Source organism: Astatotilapia calliptera, chromosome 12 (assembly GCF_964374335.1).
Source record: "Astatotilapia calliptera chromosome 12, fAstCal68.1, whole genome shotgun sequence".
Taxonomy (NCBI): domain Eukaryota; kingdom Metazoa; phylum Chordata; class Actinopteri; order Cichliformes; family Cichlidae; genus Astatotilapia; species Astatotilapia calliptera.
The window spans coordinates 17,558,059-17,584,637 of NC_137433.1; the positions used below are offsets into that span (position 1 = coordinate 17,558,059).

Consider the following 26,579-nt stretch of genomic DNA (forward strand, 5'->3'; position numbering starts at 1 on the left):
TTGTTTAAAGTTTGGAGCATGTGCCAGGCATGCCCTGCTAATGCCTCTGTGTGGAAGATTCCATTATATTTCTATTTTGGCATGGATGAAAGGATTTGGAGGGAACCATGATGTCTTTATAAACAGTTATAGTTCATTTGTTTAGAGATGCCAGAAGGCTTTCATTTTTACAGTATCTCATCTACATCTTTTCCCTTGACTGAGCACGAGAATTCCCTCTTCGGTATTTGTATAGTGTAGCGCTGGATGTGCTCAGTGTCAATAAAGAGACCGTCAAATGTGAACAGTCGAGCTTATTTGTCTAGACATGGCAGAGTTTCATTGAGCTGGGAATGGCCAGTTGTTACACAGTCAGACAGTTAAAATGAGGAGTTTCACACATACATGCACAGCACTTTGCCCTAGCGATTCACTTATATTGATAGAACAGGGACGCGCACGCACGCACACGCAGTACCCTCTCGACTCCGCTGTTCTGACTGAACTCGTCTTTGTTTGTGTGGGAAGCTGCATTTACATAAGAGGCTTATGTCAGCCGCCACATAGTTTCCCCCCGTATTCCAATGAAAAACAAAAAGGACAAAAGCTATTGTCTTGTTAAGTAATGATTTTTGGATTTCTCCAAACTAGTTTGCACTGTTCTGGATTTGCTGGGGGGGGTGCGGTAATGTCGGGGATGGGTGAAGGTTTTCGAGGGGGTAGGGGCTGGTAACGCTATCAAACAATGAGAGCAGATCAAATCCGAGGTTGACAGCTGTAGGGCTTATGATACGGCTGTTTGTTTATGTAAATCGTGGGCAACTATATGATTTGTCATATGATAAGCTGTGATGTGTCATTGATAGAGGGTGGATAAGATGCAGCTGTAATGGTTTTCACTTTGGTGGTATCAAGACACAGCCAAGTGTGAACCAAGGTGTTCAGGGATGAACTTCTATGGATACACGTGTGATTATTGCCTTGCTTTCACACATAGAGGTCTCTATGTGATTCCAGTGTGTCTTAAATAATTGTTTAAAATGTGCGCTACTTATTTTGTCCAGTACCCTTTATGTTTGCTGTCGTGAATTTAGACCGAGCGTGAGCAAGCGTCGTAAATCATGCCATTTTTCTTTGTGTTCTACAGTATGTCTTGTGGTTTCTCGGGGCTTCAGAGTCAGGTCGGCTCCAGTTTTCTCGGTTGTGGATCACTGAAGCAAATAGTTGCTGTTCTTTGTGACTCGGTCTCTGCACTTCAGGCTTTTCTTCTTTCTTCTCTTACGAAGCGTCTGCGAGGAAGAAGAAAAAAAAGCATAGAGAACTGAATGTATATAAACCAGTGGTGGAGGTGAGAGACTCATGCAGAGGTTAAGGAGGTCAGAAGAAGAGGAGTTCTGCTGTCTTCTCCCTTTGAACAGTATAAGTCTTACATGCTTTTGTGCAATGCCGTTTGACTGCTTGAATAGACTTTAATCCTCAGCCCGTGGAAATTCAAAGCCAGAGCATTTGCTTGCATTTCCAGAAGTGTCAACATATTTGAACAACAGAATGTTTCTAAAATTAAATTCTAATTGAGAACCATTCTGAAGCTTATGACATATTAGCACTCACAAATCCAATAGTTGTGCTTTCTGCATGTCTTCCATACTCATTAACAAACTCTTGCCAGACATAAGCAGAACCAATCAGCTTTAATATGCCTCTTTGGATGCTCTGATGATGTTAACCCTCTGTTATCTAATGTTTATCTGCACTATAGCTGTTGCATAAACATTTTATTTCTCCTTCTCGTTTTTCTCTTTGCTCTGTTGCAACTGTCAGGAAGCAGTGGAGGACCTGCTGGAGGATGAGGATGAGGATTTTGACAAAGATGACAAGGTAATTATGTCTCGTGTCAGAGATGCATTCACACACACACACACACACACACACACACTCGCACACACACTGCCTCAGGAGGGGTTGACACTGCTTCAGAGACCGGAAACACAAACAGACTAACAAAATGACTCCATCTTCCCCTCCCATCTCTTCCCCCTGTTCAGATATTCTCACTGCCTGAGGCACAAACACATGTTCACAGATTGTACAACCTTTTTAACCTTTTCAAAAGTTTTCTCTTTAGGTGTGTACATAACATATTCCTCACCTTTTCTGCTCGGGGTTTCGCTTTGTTTTTGATCTTTTCGACGCGCTTTGGTGCATTATCCCTAAATTTCCCTTCGTACAACAGTGCGCTAACTTTACAGACACTGTGCTTCAGTCTTTCTTCCTGTGAACATACACCCATATAAAGTGCTTAGTTAGCTATTTAGGTCCATTCACTGCTCCTTTATGTCGCAGTAAAACAGCATCTGGGCTTGTCCAGACACTATCAGGTAACAACAGGTGGCTGCTTTACTGCCTCCGCTCGTTTGCACTGTAGGAACAGCTACTGAAACAAATGCCACTGGACGGGATACAGAACCTTGTCAGTGCTCCACCTGGGAATGGTAATTGAAATAGCACAGCGCTTAATCTACCCACTGTGTTGTCTGCTTTTCTTGTGTGTCAGGTTTGAAATGAAAGTAATTTTCTCCTTCAGACTCTGGTGTGTTGAGGTTTCAAGCAGTGTGAAACAAGAGTGGCATTTTAGCATAGTTTGCACTTGGTTTTATTTAGTGTGAAAATGAAAATGATTTGACTTGATGCTTGATACTTTTCTGCCTCACACCAGATTGTGATGTGATAATATGGATGGTCTGGTTTGGTAATGTTTTTTAAAAAAAAAACATTTCCAAGAAAGCTGATGTTGGACTTGTAGGCTACATTTACTTATCTAACGCCAACTTTACAACAGACAACAAAAAGGAATGGTTAAAGAAAAAAAACTTTAAAAAAAGAAGCAACATTTATTGTGTCATTGGTCAAACAGTCATCCCACTAGAAAGTCAGCAATCAATCAGCCAGGCAGCCAGTTGAGGGATGAACACACAGCAATATGTGAGCATTACATCCTCTCCCACAGTGCAGAGGCAGAAGGAAAGTTTCTTGGCTGTGAAGTTCCAAGGCTGAAATGTACAGGGGGGCACTGACTGAAGATATGCACCAGGCAACCTTGAACCTTTTTTTCCCCCCACTCCTTCCCTGTGTCTGTCCTCCTTATTGCATTTCTAACCTCCTCTCTGTGGGGTGGGGGAATAAAAAATACAAGCATTTGAAAAGCTGCAGATTATATAAAATACATTTTGGACTTTCATATTGAAATGAGGTGCGGAAGCAGTTTGTGCGGCCTCCGTCAGATTTGGTGGCGAACTGATTATTCCAAATAAGAAGGCCTTGCTCTGTGTTCACACAGGGCTGGGATGCTGGATAGCACAGCTGCCACAAAGGCTACAATTTACCAACTCTGGCTTCATACATTTTGATCTATTGCTCCCCTCAACTGTTAGCATTTCATTTGAGCTGTAGGGAAGTTGAAAGGGGGCATTTTTCTTTTTTCTTCGCCTACATCTCTCTCCCCTCCCACTCTCCTTCTTCCCCTTTCCACAATCATCCCCTTCCCTGACTTTTTCCCCCCCCTTTTGCTGTGACACACACTCTCTTCCCTTTGCTCTCCCTCCAACCTGGTTAAGTGCAGAACAAATGGACTTTCAGGGCTTAGCAAATTTGTCTTTCACATTGGATATGAGGTCTTTTACATTGGATATGAGCTGCAGCTTCAGATTGTATGAGTAAGTATGAAGGACGGGTCAAAGGAGGCCTCTTTAATGGCACAGGCCTATAGGGGAGAGTGGGAAGAAGAGAAAGAGAGCAACAGAGAGAGAGAGAGAGAGCAAAGGGAGAGGAAAAAAAGATTAATAAATGTGCCAAGGCCTCATTTTAATTGAACTTGAAGCATATGTTGCAAGTATGTACAATCCGTCCCAGATGTTTACTTGGGCCATGTGCACAGCTCTTCCCAGTGCACCACAAGGCAGCTATTAGCTGGATAACCTTTGCTCCAGAGGGTAAATGGGGTATTACATGGCCAAAAACTAGAGCACCTGTTTTTCATTGCATAGAGGACCCCTTGCAGGCTTTTTGCCTTGGATTACCACATGTGTTTTGACTTAACAGATTGTTGGGCAGACGTGAAAAGTGTCTTTCTTGTGAGCAAGCACTGATATTAGTCACTTAATCTCAATGAAAGTCCAGCATCTAGACTAATTGATGGGGACGGCTGAGTTGTTAAAGCCAAATAGGCAAGCACACGAAGGGTGAAAGAATGTTAGACATAAACTAATTCTTTTTGTCTCCTCCCTTCCGTCACATTGTGTGTGTTTGTGTGTGTGTGTGTGTGTGTGTGTGTGTGTGTGTGTGTGTGTGTGTGTGTGTGTGTGTGTGTGTGTGTGTGTGTGTGCACTCACCTTGATATGGAATTTTTTTCTTTTTATCCCGAAGTGCATTACTCATGTAACACATAAACGTAAGAGACACATTTATTGAAATTGCGTATCTAGATTTAACAGTTACGGTTATTATTATTTATACTACATATAAGGATGAGTGTTTGAGGGATAAAAAGGTCTACATTTTTTCATCGATTTGAGAGTCCTGTAGTCTAATTTATGATCGAAAAACCTTTAACTCAGCTTGTGCTGTTGATTATAAAATCACGTCTTTGATTTTCTTTTATGAAATGCCAAAAGGAATCTCTTAAATGATATGGACAGGTATCTGTGGCCTTTTACACAAAGCAAATCCATGGTTTTCTTTTAAACCTGTCTTACACTTTTAAAACTGCATCCTGCAGTATCTTTGTAGACCCCTTTCACCATCTTGAAATACAGCTTGAGCAGTGTGAGATAGCAAAAACACGCTGCACATTCCTGTATTTACAAGCATGTGGCTGCAGGGGCTTAAGTGTATAATGTAGCTTGTGATGTCTCCACTCACCTGTGGGCTCGCTGTCCAGAGCTGGCATGAGCCAGTAGCCTTTAGGCTCTGCACGGGTGCGAGTGTTTGTGTGCGTTAATGTGTTTGTGTGAACGTCTCACGTGGATGTGTGTGTGCAGCTCAGCTGCCTCCCAGAGGGGGGCTTACTGGAAAAATGGAAAGAGAGAGTGAATGGGAGAGAGACAGACTGAAGGAGTGAGGAGATTACCCTCACACGGTTGACTGGTCACTGAAGCGCTTGTGCTCCGCTCAGCTAGGCTCCACTAGCCTCAGGAGGACCTGACACAGATAAGATACACACTGCAATCATGTCCTGCTCACGGGCTTACTGCTCGGTGCACTCCCTCTCTCTTTCTCCCTCTATGCCTATCTATCAATATCTCGCTCACATACACACACACGTACACAGACATACCACATGTACCAAATCATCTTTTTGGTTTCTCGATTATTCCGACTCGTTTTTCTCCTCGTAGTAAATATAGAGCAGACGTTATTACTTAGTTTGAACATTGACCTGAAAAAATGTGAATGTTTTGTCGTCGTTTTTTTTTTTAATAGACCCAGTTCTTCAAGGCATCAGATTTGGGGGTCAAACAGTAACCCACCGGCTATTCTATAATTTAGTTTTTTTTTTTTTTAACCTATTGAGGCAGAGGCTTAATATAGTTCTAGTATTTAGGATATCCTCATGTAATGTGTGTACATCCAACCTGACACATCAGTAGTAGATTTTAAAGGTGCTATTGATGAGTTATATAGAATTCCCTGTTTCTTCATACCGCCACAGAGTTTCTCCTTATCCTACTCATCTGTAGTGCTGAGACAGCCATTTCACCCTCTGCTGCTGTCCCTGCAGGCATGACTCATGCAACATACAGAACATGTATGGGCGCACACAATCCTGCCCGTGTGTGTGTGTATGTGTTCATCGCTTCTTCTCCTGCAAGCGTATAACTGCTGATGGATGGCTAGTATCAGCACACATATCCAGTGCAGGCCTCACAGCCACTTTCAGCTGTTGATGTTAACACCCAGAATCTCTGTTTCTTTTCAAATGTGGCTGACTGTCGTCTTTCTCTCCACAACTTTTCTCCGTTTTTTTTTCTCCACTCAATACTATTAAGCGAGCGCTCCATGAAAAGTTAAATAGGGCACATGCAGCGCTGTTTCCACGACTTGTCTCCAGATAGCACATAGAGCTTCTGTAGCACCTCCCTAAGCCACCGCACTCCTCTCTTAGCCCCAGTCACGGCACTGTGCCGATCACTCAGATAACGGCATGGCATAATGTAATTGGACTAAAGAGCGCACTGGGAATTATATCAATGCTCTGGAAGAGGGGGAAAAAGTGTGACTGAAATGTTGTTCTGGGGAGGCTATTGAGCTTGAGATGCAGGTATCGGGGGGGTTCAGCTGCTGAGGAGAATGGGTGAAAGAGACAGAGCAGGAGAGAAGGGAAGAGAATAAAGTTTGAATGTCTGTCTTTTCTTCTTGCCGCCTGTGAAGGATGAAAAGCGTCACGCTGTAAAAGATGCTTTTGACTTTTCCGCTTCATTTTTCTTCCCATCTCACTGTCTTTTTTTTTTTCTCCCCCGTTGTTCAGCAGAGACGCTGGTAGGAACTGCATTTTAATCATGTTTTGCTAATAGAGGCAGGAATGAAAACAAAAAGGAGGGTGAAAGAGGCAGAGAGGAGTATTGTCTGTCTATGCAAAACACACTGCATTGTTTGTTTGTTTTCCCTCTTTGTCACACACATACATCAGGTGGATCATCTCTCACTATCTCTATTCCCCCCAGATGCATATCTCTTGCTTTGTCTTTCGCTTTCTATCATCACTCCTTCATTCTCAGTCTTTCTAGCCTGGTTCAAATGAAAATTGGTAATTTTTTGCACCATGGGTCTTTTTTTTTTTTTGTTGGTTTGTTTTTTTTTCTTTGCTTTCGGCACTATTCTTATGCGCTACAGTGCAGTGACCACGGTCTTTGTAGAGATTGCGGACACGGGCGCTCATCCTGATAGATATGCAATAGTCCAGTGGACTCAGGGAGATGCATATTTAGTTTGAATTTTACTACCCAATGCTGTTGTTTCAAAGTTTAAATAAAGATGAGCACTGAAAAAAAGAATATTTTCTGCATTGCAAGGCTGAAGCTGTTTTGATTGCAGTGCTTTTGCTGTTTTCTTTCCTGCACAGGGTGATATAAATGTATAAGACCACAGCTGCAAAACATCCACATTTTCTAAACCTTTTGACTTTAATTTCTGTGGGTTGTAAAGAGAACATCTCACTGTAATCTATCCACAAGGACCCTAAACCAGGCCCCTGGGAGGACAGCCGTGATAAAAACCATATCCTCGAGGATATGTTGGCTTCCTGGCACTTTGAATGGATACGAGCAATGGTGGTAAGTTGATCTGTGTGTGGTTCTGGCACCGACTCCCGATGGTGTTTGTTGCTGTCTCCCAGTTCCCTTTTTTAGCTCATCGTCTGTCCAGCGGCCTCTGTGTGCCGTCCTGTCAGGGTTTGTGTACAGTACCTGTCCCCCATGTCCGCGTCTCGATTAACACCCACACACACACTGCACGTTTGACCCTCAAATCCAAACCCACTGCAAGGGTTCTGCCTGTGCCTGCTTTTTAAGGTAATGGGGGAAGCTACTGAGCTCCAGCATGGAAAGCGGCCCCTGTCTTTGTCTTTGACTTCCCTGTGGCATTGTAGACTTGTTAAACATTGAGGTGAAATGTGTAGACTGAGGTGTGACAGTGTGTTTTGCTGGTGGGGCTTTTGGTTCTGGGGCAATAAAAGGTGACATGGGAGTCACTCGAGTGCTTTTGTGCTTATTTATTTTTGATACAGTTTGCACAGAAACAGGGAGCACAAGGGAATAAAATGTTCTTCTAGGTTGGTGTAGTGTTTTTTTGGGGGGGTTTTTTGGCGTGCCAAAAAGTAAGCTTTTAGATTCAAGCTTCTTTGAAAGTACTAATTAGGACTCACTTACACATAAGGACTACTTTCACACCTTATGACCCCCTAAGTCACTGATAATAGACAGCTAACAAACTCATTTTCGAGTGAGTTTCAGTTCCCTGAGTGTGTGTGCATGGGTGTGCGGTGGCTGGTGCGGTGATTTAAATGTTTTTCTCAGCGCTTTTGCTTTAAAGTTGCTACAGGAACTGCAAAATTGTCACATATTGCTGAAGAAAATCCCAATGCTCATTATGCCTAATGCAACAATGACTATTCCCCCCAACTGTTATTGTTCTGAATCGCATACACACAAGTGGCTGAACCAACTGAACTTTTTGATTGATGAACTATGCATCAAAGGATTACAACGAGCAGCTCCTTGCACTGTAGGTGAGGAGTTCTTGCGTGTTCTTATCCACCCAAAGTAACTCTTATCGAGACTCTCGCCGAATAGGATGTTGGAGATGGCACACACTCAGCCCTCTCGGTCTCTCATTGGACAGAATGTGGAGCACAACACTTGACAGCAGTGTCGTCTGAATTTGAAAGTCAGACATGTAAGAAGGCAGCCGCCACCTTTTCTTTTAACAAGAGTCATAAATCTGTAATGAGCACAGAGAGGATGCATATTTTATTTACTTTTTTGAAGATGTGATCCCTTCACTTCATAGCAATGCACTCTCGTTCTGTTGTTTTTTTTTTTCCCCTTTCCAAAACAAAGTTTAAGACAGTAGATTTTACAGCTTTTTCTATCTCCTGTGTGTCTGAACATGAATGTATAATTAAAAACATGCCAAGGTTAGCAGGTTTTACAGATTGAGGTGCAATTTCACCCCAGCAAGATTAAAATATGATGTCATTAATGAGAGTAGTTAAAAATGTGACACGCGTGTCTTTGAGTTTTGTATGTTTCCCTGATTTTAAAAATATGAAAGCTGATATGTACTCTCATCTTTTAGGCATTTGACAGTACAGTGGGATGCTGTGTGTTTTAAGCCAACCCGGATAGAGAGACTTAGACAAACAGACGCACTTAGACAGACTGACAGACTGACGGACGAGGGGAGATGGGCTGGAGCAGCTAAACCAGGCCAACAGAGGACAAGACTAATGTCGTCCCATTCATCACACTCCGCCAGGCTGCTTCCTGGGAAGGACAGGGGAAGGAGAGTGCGGGAGCAGGGGGAGCAGAGGTGAGGTAGGATGGCGGTTCAGGGCGTGGCATGCAGCGGGAGGCCAGGAGAAGGTGATCAAGTGATCAAGAGCAGAAGTTGAGAGGTAGTAGTCATTTATGTTTTTGTGTGCACACCTGACCTTGAGCCTTGATAGAGTGGCTGGTGTGGTGGAGGTGATGAGAGGCCCCACGGGGATATGGGTAAAGATGATCAGTGGCAAACAACCTCCTGCCAACCAGACGCATTAGAGACACGCACACAAACTCACACTCATAACGCCAGAAACCTTTCTCTTTAGGACAGGAAGCAGAGGTCAAACTGAAAATATATTAGCGCCGCCTCCTTTAAAAACTCGCTACTCTCGTTCCCCCCTAACGCTCTCTTTTATATACAGTATGTGTAAACTTATCCCCGCAATGGGACTTGGCTGGGTGAAGAGACTAATTAGCGCTAGAGAGCATTGTGCGTGCGCGGGCCACCTTCAGCTGACAGACTTAACTGGAGCTTGTCTTTGACTGTGTTGAAGCAACCCTCGGCACACACAGGTTCTCTCAAACGAGCAATGCAGCACATCATGTGAACGCAGGAAAATACATATACAGTCTTTCTGCTCCGGCCTATAGGAGCAGGATTCAGGATGCCCCTTCTCATCTTTACTGGACGTGCTGTGCATCTCAACAGCACAGTAACACAAATATTTCTGTATTATGTTTAGAGAAAGAGAGGTCAAGATGGAAAAAAATGTATCCCCCCTCACCCATTTGCCCATGGATTAGCTGTTATATGGGATAAATTATTTATTAAAATGGTACCCACCGATTTAAAAAAAAAAAAAAAAAAAATCGAACATCTGCCCCTTTCATGTGGCGCTGGCGAGGTGCCAGGTTGCAGGGTGGTATCTGAGGCCATTCACAGGGTCTTTGTCTTGTCCTGTTGTCATTTCCTAACAGAAAAGAGATGGTATTCTAGGCCACTGGGTCCTTTTTTTTCTTCTTTTTTTATTCCCCAGGGGGCCTTTCTTAACTCCCAATTGGTAAAATCTGTGACTCATCTTGTCCCCAGTGGAGTTGGTATTACTTGGAATAGACCTCGGTAACACAATAGCTTTAGAGCAGCTGAACTATTTAAATGGCCAACATAAGAAAAATGGGTTCCATGCTTCATTTGATATTTTTATTACTCTTAAAATGCTAATGAACACATGAAAATGGGAAAAATAAACCACAAAAAATGCTTAGCTCACAAACAGATTTAATCTTAAAAACTAGAAACAAGGGGAAGGTGTTGATTAACAGAAATTCAGCAGTGAAAATTGGAGTTTTTATTTATATAAAATACAATTTTGGAAGCTTTTCTTTTCTATGTTCTCTATGTTTTCCTGCTTTTTCATTTTCGGGTAAGCTGTCTCTATAGTGCTCTGTTTCGACTTGTGGTTCATGTACAGTGCTCGACACATCGCCACTAGAGAGAACAGTATGCCATGGGTGAATGCAAATGAACCAATAAAGGCCTGCTCTCCTTCCAGTGACATGCACTTTCATCAATCATTTTCTTTATTTCCACTAATTAAAAAGAAAATGCACGCCCAAATAACATCTTTATCAACACAAAATCATTGTTTTCTTTTTTGTTCAGTAGCGACACACCTAATTTAAATATACAGTAGATGCTAATCATATGCACTATTTATTATCGTGTCATTGCTAGTTCTTTCGCAGGCTTTGGAAATTGAATTCGTGTCACCCTCTAGCATTCCTCAAGTTGTTCAACTTTTCAGTGGGTTTTTTTTTGTTGTTTTTTTTTTCCTGGGGTGGAAATGGGAGGGATGTCATCTCTCTCTGCAGTTACAAAATCAACAAGAACGCTTTCAGATGCCCTCTGGGAGCCACATATTAGCATCCTGTCACATTTTATATGACATTTCAATTTTTACTGTGCTGCCAGAGTGAGAGGGGCAAAAAAAAGGAAAAACAAAGAAAAACAGGTGCAATTTTAGCACAGCGGCAATGAGCTGCAGCCGCTTGTGGTTCAGACTCATTTTGCAGTTTGATGGGATATATGCCGCTACATTATAACGGTTAGGTTTATCATTTTTATGGCGTAAATCAGCAGGGAGAACAGTGTGATCAGAGGTTAAAATAGTCTCCAATGGCTCTCTCTTTTCCACCAAGTAGATATAGGACAGATATTTGAGTCCAACCTAATAGGCGAAGTCCTCAGTGACCTCTCTCTTGTTTAGCTCTAGGCCTTGGGTCAGTGAAGAACAAACTGTCTTTGTAAAGTTTACAACTGCTCACTTTGCACTTTTGCATATAGATGTACTTTGGTGTGATGGTGGTGTCTTTCTGAGAGAGAAATGGAACAGTCGAGTGCGCCCGGGCTTTGTGCATCTTCCCTTTGTTAAATATTTAAGTTAGTTTTCAAGGAGTTTACCACATTTGTTTACCACAATTTACCAGCAAGTGCAATGTGGTTAGCCTGACTTGGCTGTTTCTTTGACTGTGTGTGTGTGTGAGAGTGTCCCTGGGCTCTCTCTGGTATCACTGAGGGGTTATTTTTCCTTAACACATATAAACAACTCGCATCACTTTTAACGAGCCTTTATTGCTGTTCGGCTGCTGGGCAATAAAGGCTGAGATTTCATACCGCACTTCACACATCCAAACAATGATGCAAACCTTGGACATAGGGATGCATTTATTTTCTTTAAATGGCATCCATGCCATTAAAACATGCAACTCTCACCCAACAAAGGACACTAACTCACTAAATATTTCAGCTACCGACTTGATGACAGTTAATTGATGTCAAGTAATTCCTTCTGCACAAGGAAGCATCTCATTCACCAACTGTCTTTATGGAGCTTCTAATGCACAGTAGTAGAATATTCTGCTGACTTTTTTGTCTGTCTGTCTGTCTGTCTATCGATTGTGTATAGATGAAGCTGGAGTGTTTAAAACTAATGATGCTAAACACATTAGGCAAGTTCATGATGTTGCCTGGCTGATTCAAGCCAAGCGGCATCATCCATCACGACCGGGTTGCTGTAGGTGTTGGGATTTGTAGCATGCTTTGAGCATTAAAATGGCTTGCATCTGTGGCCAAGCTAAATCAGAGAGAGGCCTAGCCAGAGTCGATTTTACTAGCCTTGCCTTCACTTCTCCAAACAAACCCACTTAGTCTCCCTGACAGAAACAGGAAGACACAGATGGAAATACAGGTCCTAAGACTCCTGTAAAGCACTCGCTCCTCCTGAGTGAGACAAGAAGCTGGGCAAGAGTGGAAAAACCATGTTCTAATTACTTACCACATGTGAGCTAATTGAAACACACGGTTCTTGCAAACTACATGTGCTCAAAGCATGAAAAACAAGTCTTTTATTTAAAAAACTTGTAATGGATCTGCTCTTGAGAAGCGCAGATTTTATTTTGATATGAGTACTTTCTCTATTAGTCATGACACTGTAGTGCGAACATGCTCAGTAGAAAAAGAAACCGCCTTTTGAAATCAAGGACCCCTATCATCTAATCTCTGTTGGGATATTGTTTGTAGAGTCACGCAGCAAGACCAGGTGTGCAGATCAACCTTATCTAATAGCTGTAGGGTGTGTGTGTTTGTGTGCATATTAGGTTCCATTATAAGAACAGGTTGCCTGACTCCATATGTGCAGGGAAGCTGGGAAAACAAGGTTCTCCGTGGCCCTCGGTGTTATTGCTACCTCCCACCTCCCCAAGCCGTGTTTGAAGACAGGAAATAGGAGTCAGACCGCAGTCCGAAGGGCATGTGGCAATGGTTTATACTCAAATGACCTCTGACTTATCCTCTCCACCCCCGCCCGGTCTCTCACACCACTCCTGTGGCCCTCAAACACTCTCCCCTGAGCCCAGGACCGAAAATAAAACGTCCTGACCCGGCCCAGCCTGGCTCGGCTCGGCCTCACCAAGCCCAGCACAATAGACCCTGCGTTCTGAGATTTGTTTGACTCAGCAATGAAAAACAGATGGACTTTGAGGAAAGGCCTTAGAAGAGGAGGACAGCGGGAGGAGGAAAGAAAGGGAGTCTTGTAAAATATTTGCGAAGAAAAATAACCCAGAGACGCTGTCTAATTATATCTATTTGTCTTGTGTGGTTTTGCTGGGGAGGCCATGTGGTCTCCCTGACTGCTCCATGGTTCATTTTTCACATTATCTGATCCTGGACGGAGAGCAAAAAGACGAGGGTGGGTTTGGGGGGCTGTTTGGGTCTCAGTGGGAGGGTTGTGGTGAGGTGGCTGGCCTCAAGATGGAAATGTGGTAAAGGCCTTTGAGGTCCTGAAGGTTTCAGGTCTTTGACTGCTTCACTGTCTTCTTTGGCGATGGTAGTTATAATTACTTAGAGCTTTACTTCTCTAATCTAGCAACGTCCATCAATCTTCATCAGTAACATAGTCTTTCCTACACACAGAGAGAAATACTAGGCATGTGTGGTTATATCATCATCTTTTGGTTTTGGGGAAACTTTTCTTGATTAAGATTTGAGGGGTTTTTTTTGTTTTACTGTGTAAAATATTTACTTTCTTCAGCTTATTCCATTCAAACCATTTCTTATCTCACTGTTTTTGGCATCTGTAATTTATTTTCTTCTATTACAGGTGTTTACACCATTGATGTGGTAGAGAACTTTCACATGATCATCCTGTAATTACAGCCTTCTCCTCCTTCACCAATTTGTTTAAAAATCACCTCCTCCTGCCACATTATGAACAGGTCACCCACGATAGTGCACATAATACTCGTATGACTTTCTCCTGGATAGTTCTTTTCTACCCTTTTGTCTTCCGAGCATGTCCACCATTCACGTATTGCAACAACCAGTCTGCGTGTCGATGTCCTCACTCAGCCAATGGCGTTTAATTGCTCTCTGTCACCTCATTTTTTCCAGATCCGTCGTGCCCCTGCCTGTCAGTCAGCAGCTCGTTGACTGTTGCATGACTTTTTAAATTCTTCACTTTGTTTCGGTAAGAAGGGCAGGGGTTGTCGGCTTCAGATTGCCTGCCTATTTTGTGACTCCCCCTGACCCCTCCCACTCTGAAGTCTTGGTGGTGAGTGACAGTGTTAATAAGGATGATAATGATGTCACGGCTGGTGACATCATCACACTGTGCCAGCCAGGAGGACAAAAGAGAGCTCTGCCTGGTCTTCCAAGCTGTGTTGGCAGCAGCAGCAGGGAGAGAGAGCGAGCCCAAAGATTGATCTATCCATTCGGCTTTCAGTTTAATTCTGCTTCTCTCTCTGCCTATTCACATATTCAAATTTTGCCTGTGTGAGGATTCGTAAGGAGGAAAACATTTTGATTTGTTCTGCCAACTTTATATCTCTATTACTGCCTGGAATGAAAGCACTCTGTCACTTTATGCAGGATATCCGGTGATTTGGCTCCCCACTCCAAATCTTTGACGCTATTTAAAATGTATTGTTTTCACAAAGACGCCTGTGCCCAGCCTCTCTCTTCTCTCTCTCCTCCTGTCTCTTCTCTGTTTCCCTCCACGTCTTCCTCCCTCATCCTCTCTTTCTCTCTGTCTCTCGCCTACATCTCTATCTGTCCTCTTGCAGGACTCAGAAAGAAAGGGCTTCATGAACAAGCTTTATGCCATTCAGGACGTGTGCATCAGTGTGCAGAATGCGCTAGATGAAGTGGCCTCCTATGGCGAGAGGATAAAGAAGTGAGTCGTAAGCCTGCTCCTCGGCACCCGGCCCGCTCTGCTCTGCTCCGCACGTCCCTGTGTTGTTGTTTTGGTTGTGTTTTCTTTTTTTTCTGCCACTCTGGCCGGTTCCCTTTGCCAGCATAACTGAGTATAACTTAGTGCCGCTCTCAAGAATTAATGCCAGTGTGACACCCAACCCTGGGGAACAAATAGAAAGACTGCTTGTCTTTATGTCCACCATATCTTACTTGACCTTGCATTACCTTTTGTCATGCAGATATTAGATTAAATACACTGCATGCACTTACACAAAAGCATTTATTTATTCATTTTTTACATCCCTGTATGTACTGACAGCCTTTTTTTTTTAACATACGGTTCATACGCAGAAAGTTTTGTTTCATTAAAAGTTATAGTTGAAGATACAAGTAAAAGAACTGTTTCTAAAAAAGTGCTTTTCTACATCTAAGTGCTTTCTAACATTCACACTAATGAATTCAAAAAGGTGTAAAAATTTCTCCCTGCAACCTGTTAAACTTTGCTGACTCATTCCTACATTATTTCTCAGCATGTTTTTATTATATCTGGAGTAAGCATTGCTGCTTATATTACTCTCCATCTCCTCTCTTTGCAGCACATTTAACTGGACTGTGCCTTTCTTAAGTTGGTTAGCTATCGTGGCTCTCGGAGTGGCCACCATCATCCTCTATTTCATCCCTCTCCGATATATTTTGCTGGCCTGGGGTGAGCTAATGTTGTATTTTTTATTACATCATATAGTATATAAGAACATTCAGATACTCTAGCTAAATAAATCTGTGTGCCATGATATTTTTTGTGTGAGCACACAGAGACAGTACAACAAATATAAAGATGTCTCTGTCTTTCCTTCTTTCAATTCTTACCCGTCTGCCCCCACTTTTCTCTCTGCAGGAGTGAATAAATTTACAAAGAAGCTACGAGATCCCTACACCATTGATAACAACGAGCTGCTAGACTTTCTGTCCAGAGTGCCCTCAGATGTACAAGTGGTGGGTGAAATTTTATATGTTTCATTTTTTATATCTTTTTTGAGATGACTATCATCATCTGTCAGTTCCGGGCTTGGACAAGGGCTAGGGCTTCTTTTATTATCTCCTCTGTCTCCTCTGTTTTCTTTCCCCCTCTTCCTCGCGATCTCTGACTCCTCACTGTTGTGCTTTCATGTAGGCTGAACTGACTATTCATTGTTTTAGCCATACAGACATCTAATCTAATTGTTTCAAAGCTGTTTCTGTGTTTTCCTATTAAAAGCTTCCAAGTCTAATTCAATTTCCACATACATGGCTGGAGCTGTGTAGTAAGATAACAAGGTTAAGTGAGTTTAGTGGCCAGCATATAACTAGGTTGATTGACTCCATACACGTACACTCACACACAATTACAGTTAGATGCTGTCTCACAGCTTTGCTAGTAATTGAAACAGAGTGTAAACCAAGACTTAACCAGCCCCATGCGGTTTTGCTTCTACATTAACCGTGAGATCAGATTAACTTTGTGGCTGATGACTACAGATGCTTTCTCAGGTAAAATATAGGTGTGTGTGCGTGTGTGTGTGTCTATGCTAACAGTAACATGCTGTGCTGCCCAGGACCTAGTGCAGTTTAAACTGCAATTAAGCGGCAGCTTGTGAAAGTTGTTGTGTTATCCAGCACCAATGGTTTCCATTGTGGCTGTTAGGCCCCGCTGAGCTGAGTTCAGTACGCACACACAAACGCACACAGATGGAGGCTGAGACTGAACGACCTGGGGCCTCTGATATGACCAATTCCCTGCCATATCATTGCTGACACACTTCCTCTTTGATCGCTTGTTGCCCGCAACTTCTTTCATCTTTACGGGGTCATAATCCTTGCTCCCCTACGCACCCCTGCCAGCCCCCTGTACCCCACTCCCCCTCTCTGCCCCCGTGCAGTTTTACAGTTTTGTAGTTTACAGGGGCCTGCTGCAGCAGCAGGCACAGGGCAAGTAGCCATCGAGTTAAATGAGCCCAAGCTGTCCCCTCTGGTGAAGTGCAGCCACCTTACACACCTGGAGCCTGGAGGAGTTGAAGGGTGAAGGGGCCCTTGCCTGGCAGGTATGAGGCCTTTACAAGGCCCCTAATGAGGGCCTGCTGGCTAGGGAAAGAGGGGGTAGACACAGTGCTCTGGTCTGGTGCCCATGCTGCTGGAGTTGTGCCTACTGTATAAGTAATACTGTAAGTGCTACTGTAATGGTTATTGCTGCAGCTGTTGGAATGGTAATTGTTGCCAGGTTTCACTGAGAGTTTGGAGGCGCTGAGAGCAACGAGGGTGAATGAAGGGGTGAGAAGGGTAAAATTAGAGAAAAGATGAAGGCAAAAATAGAAAAGCATGAGGGGCGATGAGGGCAGAAAGCAAGAGTAAAACTTTGTTTTACGTGCCCGTTAAGCCAGTGCCAATGTTTATTTCTGCAAATAGGAACAGGTCAGTGAAATTCAGCTAGTCAAACCCGTGATGGTCACGGAAAAATTAGTTTTCTGAGAAGGCACCCTGCTCTGCGGTCATTGGCTAAAAACAGACCGGAACGTTCTGCTCTGCAGTGCGTCCGGTCGCTGCCTCCGGTGGTGGGTTCACCTCATTGCCTGCCCCCGTCTCGCTGGGTCAAAGACGTCTGTGGGGATTGAGCCCTTGAGGCTTTCAAATGATGCACAGAGGTGCTGGGGTCTAAATGGAGTGTCCCCTCACGGGCACGTGTCTATGGCACCCAGTAGTACTGGTGCAGGGGCCCACTATGCTTGACATCCTGGATGACTAATGAATACTATTTCTGGGCCTCAGTGTGACCTCACACACATATATAATCACACACACACACACACACTCTCACACACAGTTTTCCCAGCCGTTGTGCATGTTAGGTGGGTTGGGGTATTTCAGTGTACTGTTCCGCATCATTTGAAGGTGCTTCAGTGCCAGAACTGATGAGGTTCTAATGACTTTCTATACAAAGGGCAGCCACACTGGTCCACAGTTCATACACTGCATATACTGAGGCTATACAATAGAGCAAGGCAGAAGCTGTGGGACATAGCCTTAGTCTTCCCTAATTTTTAATTTTTCTTTATATTGTGCGTAGCACGGAAATGACTTTGCAGTAACATTTGTTTGTCAGCATTCGTACAGTGAATGGAAGGCACTTTACCAAAGGAAGCCTCTCAAAATACTGATACTAGGCCCCTAACAGCTTTGCCAGACACCCTGTAAAAGCTAAATCACCAGCGGAGCCTGGGAGCTGCAGTTTCTTTTTACCACTTCAACAGTTTACTTAAATCATTATCTCTCTCTGTGAGCACCCATGTTAAAGGCTGGCATGATGTTTAGCACACGTGTGTTTAAAGGAGCAACCGTCTCTCTTTGGATTACAGTTTCTTGTGTCTGGTTTGGATCTTTCGCTGGTGATAACGGATGATACCGGGGAATCCTTCATACCCTCTTAAACGAGGCCATGCTCAGGACCTTAATAGCGCCAAGTATTCCCTACCTGGTGTTTGGGAGGTGTCAGCGCACTAGTATGTTTTACGACACCATTAGCCATGCGAGCCAGGGAGTGCGTAAATGGGGGGCAAGGCAATTAGCATGCCAAGTGGCCCTTTATGATCGGTGTAAAGGAGCTGGATCAAATCCCCAATACAAAAATAAGCATGAATTCCAATTTAGCGGCTAATGAACAGCGGGCAGTCGGGTTAATATTTTTAGACAACATTTATGTTGGGGATGAAACCTCATCGGACGTGCAGGGGACAAAGGCAGGATAGTTAAAGGCTGAAACGGTGCCAAATGCCATCACTCACATCTACTAGAGGTCTCTCTCTCCTTCGCTGTGCCCTTCCCACTTTTGCAAGAGGTTTAAACATTTCATTGCAAGAGGGCAATTAGTCACTATTCAGTCTGTGTCTTGTCACAACAGCTAACAGGCAAAAGTTTTCCTTACTTTTTTTCCCCTCACTTACTGATTTACGTCACCTTGGAATGCCTTTTCTCCAACACAACAATAGACACGATTGCTGAATCTTCCAATCTGCAGATGTCTGAACTGTACACAGCAGTGCTTCCCTGGAAACATTTAATAACCCTTATGCTCGTTTAGGTGTCGCACGAGATGAAACCCGGCGAGTTTCGTGCTTTGCGCGAAAAAGGACTGAAAGGGAGAATGACATAGTGTCGTTAAAATATAGCTCGCTCAGGTTTTTTTGAATCAATTTATTTACTCGCCTATTTGCGTTTTTTCCCTCCCCACCTTTTTTTTTTTGTTTTTTTTGCTCACTATCAGCCACCTTGGTTTCGCCTTGTCTGTCTGCCCACACTGGCAACATCAAAACACTGTCAAAGGTTCAGTGTGAAAGGGGGTGAGAGAACATGAGAGGCAGTGAGGGAAGAGCAGGTCCTGGGATGCTTTGTGGGTAACACGGTTAAACGAAGCACTATGCATGGTACACGCTCCCCTTCAGCGGAGCACACTTCAAAGCCTGTTTTGCACTTGTACTGTCAACATTTGGGAAAGGAGAGGAGCGAGGGTGGAGCAGCCTTTGAGCAGTGCTGGGTCTTTACCCGCCGCTTCTCTTGTCGATGTTCCCTTTAAGTTCCCCGCTCGTGTACCAAATTGCTTGTGTGCTTGCTGCATTACCTCACTTTTTACTTTCCCCCCAATTTTGGTTCATTTTATTTTACTAACGTCCCACTTTCTCCTCGCCTCCTCTGCGTTTTCTTTTTCTTCTTCCTTTTTGTTTTTTGTTTTTTTGTTGTTTTTTTTACTTTAACTAGCTCTTGCCTCCACTGGTTTTGGCGCCTGTGTGGGTGCTTTTGCGTGTGTGCTATTAGGTGAGGTGAGTGGGGAGCCAAGGGTGTAACATCAGGCGGGCCTGTCACCTGCGAGCTGGAATTGAACCTGTGATGCATGAGCCCCCATTTCTCCCGGCTGGCAGCTCTTCACAGTGAAAACTCTTGTTTTGATTGAAATGTTGTTGTTGGCACTATTTCTTTTTGTTGATCCCCTTCGCAACTCTTCATGAGAAACAAAACCTTACTTTCTACTGACAACCAAACTTTTCTTTGTTTGCATTCACTCACAAACAGGAATTGTTTGGACAGGAATGTCAACGCACGGAATTAAATTGCCGTGTATCTTCTTTGCTCCTGTAGGCGTTTGGCCATTCAGTGATCACGCACAATACCTGTCCTACTTTTTGGATTCATACTGACTTGTTTAAAACTAACAGCGAAAGATGCGAATGAGCTACATATGGAGAAACACTTTATTAAAGTTGGATCTTTTTAATTTGCTTTTAGTTATTTGATGATGAGTACAATAGATGTCCGCGCTGACGTGCTGTTATTCCTTTGCTCACGAGTGAATTCAATCATTCAGCAATTCACCCACTTGTTCTTCTACAGACGCACCACTGTCATTGATTGCAGTCAATGTGGGCACTCAGCCAGCACTGTCATGGTCCCCTAACAGAACTACCACTGCATAAACACACACACACACACACACACACACACACACACACACACACACACACACACACACAGGGCCATACAAACCATCTCTGTCCCCTGGGTTTTTGTTCTGTTGTCTGCTTTAGTTGGCATGGCTATAAAAGGATCCCCACCCACATATCTGTCATCACCCGAGCATCCACAGATATCCCTCTGTCTCACTGTCTCACCCAGTCTCTTCTTTCCTCTCATTGTTTTCTCTCCTTCTCCCTTTGTTGATTTGTTCCTTTTTTGTTGTCTATTTCTGTCCCTTCTTTATCTTGCTCCTCATCATTCTCCTTTCCTCTACCTGGATTGCCTTTCGGCGTGCAGTCTTACTTCTTTCCTGACTGTGTCCAACAAACAGACTGTATTTGTACAGCTGTATGTTACCTTGTATAAATACAAGTATGTTGTTAGCTTGCCTTGTGGACAGTGTGGAGTATCCAGATCGGAATCAGAGCAGTCTGGCTGCTTAGTGAGGCGTAGAGAGCAACACATGCTGGCCTAACCACTCTGTAAGCACCTTAACGGGACATTGGTGACCAGCACTGTGAGACAGAGGAAGCAAAATAACCCACAGTAGATGTGTGTGTGTGTGTGTGTGTGTGTTTGTTTGTTTGTTTTTTTATATGATTTGATAATGTTAAAAAAAGTGCCTAGGTTTTCTTTATGTGGGCATCTGTGCATTCTTTGTCTTTGCTGGTGTTCATTTGTATATGAGTGTCTGCATTTTGAAGCACATACACACATGTGGACATGTGTTTGGGCTTTGCAGGCACAGGACTGGAAGGCTTCATTGAAGCGACAGTGGGAACCAGTAAAAGATGGATGATAAAGGCTTGTTCCCAGTCGGTGCTGAAAGATGCTGCTGTTCCTGTCCACAGTAGACAGAACTACCATGAGACAGAACAGAGAAACCATATTGATGTCGGTTTGTTGTCTTCCTGGAGAATCAGAGAGAGTGTCAGTCAGTCAGCCAGACAGAGTAGCCTATAGTACATCAACTTAGGAGGGAATCCTCAGACGATTCTGGCTCTTTGGTGCAGTCACTGTTAAGTCTATTTTTTTTTCTATTAGTATTCCGATTCAGTGGCTAGTGCTTGTCGCTTCCTTGAGTTTGTCTAGACTAGCAACTGCATTTGTGCGCGCATGCACGGATGTGCACATTTGAAAGCGAGTGTGACAGCCTCTGTTTGTTGATACTCAGCCACTGTGATGCCGTTTGCATCTGACTGTCCATCACTTCCACGTAAGAGCAGTTTCTAGGATCGGCTCACCATCTTTGGAAAGGATTCTGTCAAGAGTGAATCAATTCTTGTTGCTGAGACATACTGTGACACTCCCTGAGTGATGACGCTAAGCATCTTATGAAGTGATGAAGTGAGGCAATACGCAACTAAAATGTCTGTTTAAAGTGGTTTAGCGATGCAGTGCAGATACAAAAATAATGTCCTGGTAATTTATAGGATTAAGGAGTAGTTTAACATTTTAGAAAAGCTTTGTTTTTCCCTTTCTTGCTGTGAAAAAAAGTGACGAGACTGATACCATTCTCATATGTGTCCATTAACTGGCACGGACATATGATTTGCACAGCTCAGTTTGGTATAAAACAATAGGAACAGCTTAGAGCTTGCCAAAGGTAACAAAATGTGCCTGCCAGCACCTCCAAAGCATACAATGAAGACATTATATCTCGTTGACTTCATTTGTACAAAAAAACAAATTTTAAAACGGTGACAACAAGACTCCAGGAGGTCGCTGCTCCTGATCAAGAAATGATCCACAGCAAAACCAGCTGTAAAATCTCATCTGTTCACTACGTGGATTTTATTAGCTTTGGGCAGAACCGGACTAGCTGTTTCTCTCTTTCTCTCAGCTGAGCTAACCAGATGCTGGCTACAGCTCCTTATTTAGCTGACATATGTGACAGCCGTATCGCTCTTCTCGTGTAACTCTCAGCGAGAAAGCAAATAAATTTATATCCCAAAATATAAAACAGCTTCTTCCAGCTGTGGCCTAATAGGGTCATGATGTATACAGATGTGCAACAGATTGGGGCTTTACTTAAAGTAAAATCGTCCTTTTGCCTTCTTAGTCATGTTATTAGACGATGTCGCTGTTCTGCACTTAACAGCTGACGTGGGATAAGCGTAGGAAAGCCCATCCAGAAGCAGGAGCCTCATCAGGTAGATGTCATCCATACTGTCCACTCATTCCTGAGAAGGAGGAAAGCTCTCCATGTCAGATGTCTGGCTGTGACTGATACAGCTTTGATTATAGAGTGAAACATGGAGAAGAGATTGTATTTTGTCCCACGAAAATCTCCAGTGTGCTCATTTATCTCTCAGCCAAGAAAAGGATACAGCAAAGAGTCAAAATTTGGTCAGAGAATTTAGTTTGCTGATATTTTTAATTGGCTCCTTTTGATCAAAATGTAACTTTATCCCTAAATTAGTAGCAGGTCATATAATCCTTCTGATATAAAAGCAGTATGTATCAAGCTACATAGGATGAGGAGTGTATTAATATTGCTAACAGTTATTCAAACCTTGGTTCTGAACGGGTTATGGTGCATTTTTTCCTTCATTCTGTCTCGTTCCCATCTTCCTGCCCTTTCACTCCTCGCCATCTTGCTATACCAAAATGACTCTGTTGTCTCTCCAAGCTTTCCCATGAGCCCTTGCCCTGTTCTTTGTTTGTTTGTGTGATCCCTTCCCCTAGGCCACTGTAGCACATCTGTGAAAGTACGTGTGTATTTGTGTGCATCTGCGAGCGAGCACGCAGTCGGAGCTTTGAACAGCGCACACGTATCGTGTCAGTGTGTGCGCGTGTGAGCGTCCGCATCTGTGTGTGCGCGCGCTGTAATCAGTGTGTAATCTCTTCCCTGAGGCCACTGTTCCACACAGCTGGACTAGAGCCTCTGGAGGGTTTCTGTGCTATTCAAGCATCCTTTGCTCTTTCCACCTGACCGGGTGGTGTGTGTGCGTGCGTGTTTCTATGTGTTTTAACAGGTGCAGTACCGAGAGCTGAAATTGGATCCCAATCCCAGTCCAAATAAAAGGAAGAAAAACAACCCCGGGTAGATGACTGCGTCCGCCCACCAACTCCTCTCTTCTCCACTTTTCCTCACTCGGTCTATTACTGGACACCGAGGAACAAGAGGACGACTCCTCTGGAGCAGCTCGGCTCAGCTATCCTTTAACATTTTTGTTTTTATTTCCTGTTTAATTCTCTTCAACTCGTTTTTCCTATTTAATTACTCATGGTGTACAGTTGTTTCCCAAAATGTCCTTTTTTGTATGAAACAAAATGAGTGCGAGAAACCTCTTAAATTATTACCGTAACCATAATGCTTTAGATTTTTTTTTAAAGGCAAGTGGAAAGGATGGATGAAATGACCTTTACATCAGCCGTGTGAGCCACTCTCCTTGCTGCTTCTCTCCATCACTCTGACAGCTTCCCACAAGTGTCACACAATAAGTAAAATTAGTTTAACATTTATTCTCGCTGTTCCAAAAAAAGAAAATGACACTTGGTGTGTTTATCAAGGGAGAAGCCTTATACCGCATTCAATTTTCTTTCTTTCTTTCTTTAAGCTCCCGTTTAAGTTATTGAATGATTTTGTTAATATGTTTATATTTTGTAATTGTTTTTCTACTGAAGTGTGTTTTGTTTTCTCTCCTTTCCCTCTTGGATGTGGCAGTGTTACTTTCACTGGCAGTAATTTGGACTGTCTCCACTTAACTCAGCCAGCCAAGTTGATTAGCAATTACGGTGGTAGCCTCCAGATATCTCCTTTTACACAAACACAAACCTGGATCAACAGGCTGAAGGCTTGTTTGTGCTTTAATACAATGGCCAGATTAACTTCCTTTTTTTTTAGGTCTGAGTCTGTAGTAAACAATTAGTGTTACACCTGAAAACTTTATCAGTAGCTGTTGCCTTGTCTGACTCATTTGAACCATGTCAAAATCCTCTGTCATTCAATGAGTCGCCTCCTCTCTCTGTCAGGCGGCACGGCAGACTGGGCCCGCCGTCGTGGTGTTAATATAGATGTCACCCAGTTTATGCAGAGTGTCGTCAGGCAGCCGGGCCTTGAGGCAGCCGCAGCTCTAATCTTGTTTGAAAGGCTGGTCTCCTTCCCTCTCATCTCCCCCATGTGTTTTCCTCGGTGGCCACACGCGAGCGCGTTCACGGCCACACGCACACATGCTTCTGCGCTTAAGCATCTTGTGTTTCGGAGGCACAAACATCCTCCTCTCGCGTAAACGCGCAGTTCCTCTCAGAGATCTCGAACACGCACGCCTTACTGTACCTACACGCTGACAGATGAAAAACATTGTATTGGAACAGGAACATTCTCCCCGCTCTCAGGCACACGCGCACCAACAACTGACACACAAACGCAAACATGCTTTCTGTGATGCTGTGCCCCAGGCTGGCCGCCCTCTCCATCTGCCCCACCTCCTGTGCCCAAAGCTCAACTTTGATCAGTCTTTCCAGAGACAGAGGCTTGTATATGTGAACTGTGTATGTAAGAGTGTTTGCGTATACGCATTTATGCAATCAAAGACGAGTTGCTTTTCTTAGTGTCGGTGTGCGTTACAGTTGTATCTCCCCTCCAGCTGTAGACTGATGCCTAGATCCAGTCGCTGTGTGTGTGTGTATGTGTGCGTTGCAGCAGAAGTGCCAGCTGTTACTTGGTGTAGAGTTTGCTTAGATGCTAGATGAGCAGCAAGTCATTGTGTGACAAGGCTCCAAGGGGACTTAGGCCTGAGATGTCAGGGAAGGAGGAGTGTATGTGTGTATGTGTGTGTTTTATGCTATTTCAGATCCTTCTTCCCGTCATGCTTCCCTCCATTTGCTCTCTCTGCGGTTCCCTCATTCGTCAGTGAGCGGGGTTGCGACCCTGTCTTAAGGGATGGTCTCCTGGGCTTCTCGCTGAGCATCTCTTGAAAGATCACAGCACAGGCTACATTTGAGGAGGTCTGCTCTCATCCTATTGATCCCTGCCTCCATCTCTCAGCCTCTACTTCTTTAGCTTTGCTTGCCCCCCCACCTCCTGTGTCTGTCTGTGTCTCTGCCTTTATACTCTAAACTCTCTTCCCACCGCAACTAGCTCTCTTCTGCCATTTTGTCACCCTCTCACTTTGTCTGTCTACTCTCTCCGCTCCCTCCTTCCTTGCCCATCCATCTCCATGCTTAAATATCAACAGGCTCAGATCTGTCACTCCAAAGGACCACTGCTTTTCTTTTTCTTTTTTTTGTTAAGGGAATCCACTTGAAAGACAATAACAGACTATCCCCTAAGAGCGACGTTGCTAACTGATTACAGCCTCCTCAGCAAACCCACTCTGTGACTCGTGAGGGATGGCTTTGTATAATGCCTAAAGGGATTGTTAGAATACCTGATGTGTATGCGTCTACTACTATATGTAGTCATTTTCCAGCAAATTGTGGTGACTATTGTGCGGCATTGCATCCAAAAACTGTCTCTCACTCCTTTTCTCGTCATTATATTTCATTTGGGCTCTGTTTTAAAGCAAACCAAAGTGTTTTTATTTTGTATGATGTCAAGAAGATGAGTTCTAGAAAAGGAATGTATCAGACTGACAGTTTTAAAGAGAAAAAAAAAAGCACTTTTATTTGCACCAAGTTGAAATGAGACTATTTATTTTTTAAACCGTACTGTACATAGCTAATTACTTGTTAATTTATGGTTGTATTTTATACAGTATGCCTGTCAATGATCTGGTGATGATGCTGTAAAGTAGGTGTGTGCCTGCCTCATTTTCTAAGGTCTGTCTTTTTCCGCCTGCAATGTTGCCTGCCTGTGACATCATCTTTATGTGCCCAGTTCTGACCAATAAGAGTTTCAGACAGCAACGCTGTAGAAGCCAAGACAGGGTTGGGTCAAATGAAAATGTGGTATATATTTCTGATATGAGTAATGGAATGCATCTGATGTATTTTACTCATTTAAAAAAACTAATGAAATTAAAATATTTTTTATCATCTTGTTTTTCCTGATTTATTGCAACCCCTTTTTCTGTACTGACGAGCTTTGTTTCGAAGGTGCTTGTAGAAAGAAATGAATGAAATGTGGACTGTTGCTCTCAGTTTTAGCTTGAAGTCGCCTCCTTTGCACCGCTCACTCACCAACACATGGGCCCCTCTGCTCGGTTCAGCTTTGCGAAGCTCCTCATTCTTCACTGGTGCCTGCATGGCTGAAACCCAGAGCGTACATCACTGAGACCATTTGAGAGCACAACTGCTGGATAACAGTTTTTTGTGTAGCCAACATATAAACA

General features: G+C 43.5%; 1 protein-coding gene across 6 annotated transcripts in view; it reads left to right on the plus strand.

The window, feature by feature from the left end:
* mctp1a (multiple C2 domains, transmembrane 1a) overlaps positions 1-26,283 on the plus strand; it is a 131,301-nt gene extending 105,018 nt beyond the window's left edge. For 4 of the 6 annotated variants that reach the window (XM_080309075.1, XM_080309076.1, XM_080309079.1 and 1 more), the window contains 6 exons: positions 1,801-1,857; positions 7,209-7,307; positions 14,637-14,746; positions 15,363-15,472; positions 15,662-15,759; positions 23,280-26,283. In XM_080309075.1, coding sequence (XP_080165201.1) covers positions 1,801-1,857; positions 7,209-7,307; positions 14,637-14,746; positions 15,363-15,472; positions 15,662-15,759; positions 23,280-23,351 — 546 coding nt within the window. In that variant the 3' untranslated portion in view covers positions 23,352-26,283. The remainder of the gene's footprint in view (positions 1-1,800; positions 1,858-7,208; positions 7,308-14,636; positions 14,747-15,362; positions 15,473-15,661; positions 15,760-23,279) is intronic. The other 2 variants (XM_080309077.1, XM_080309078.1) reach the window with 1 other exon arrangement.
* The last annotated feature ends 296 nt before the right edge of the window (positions 26,284-26,579 follow it).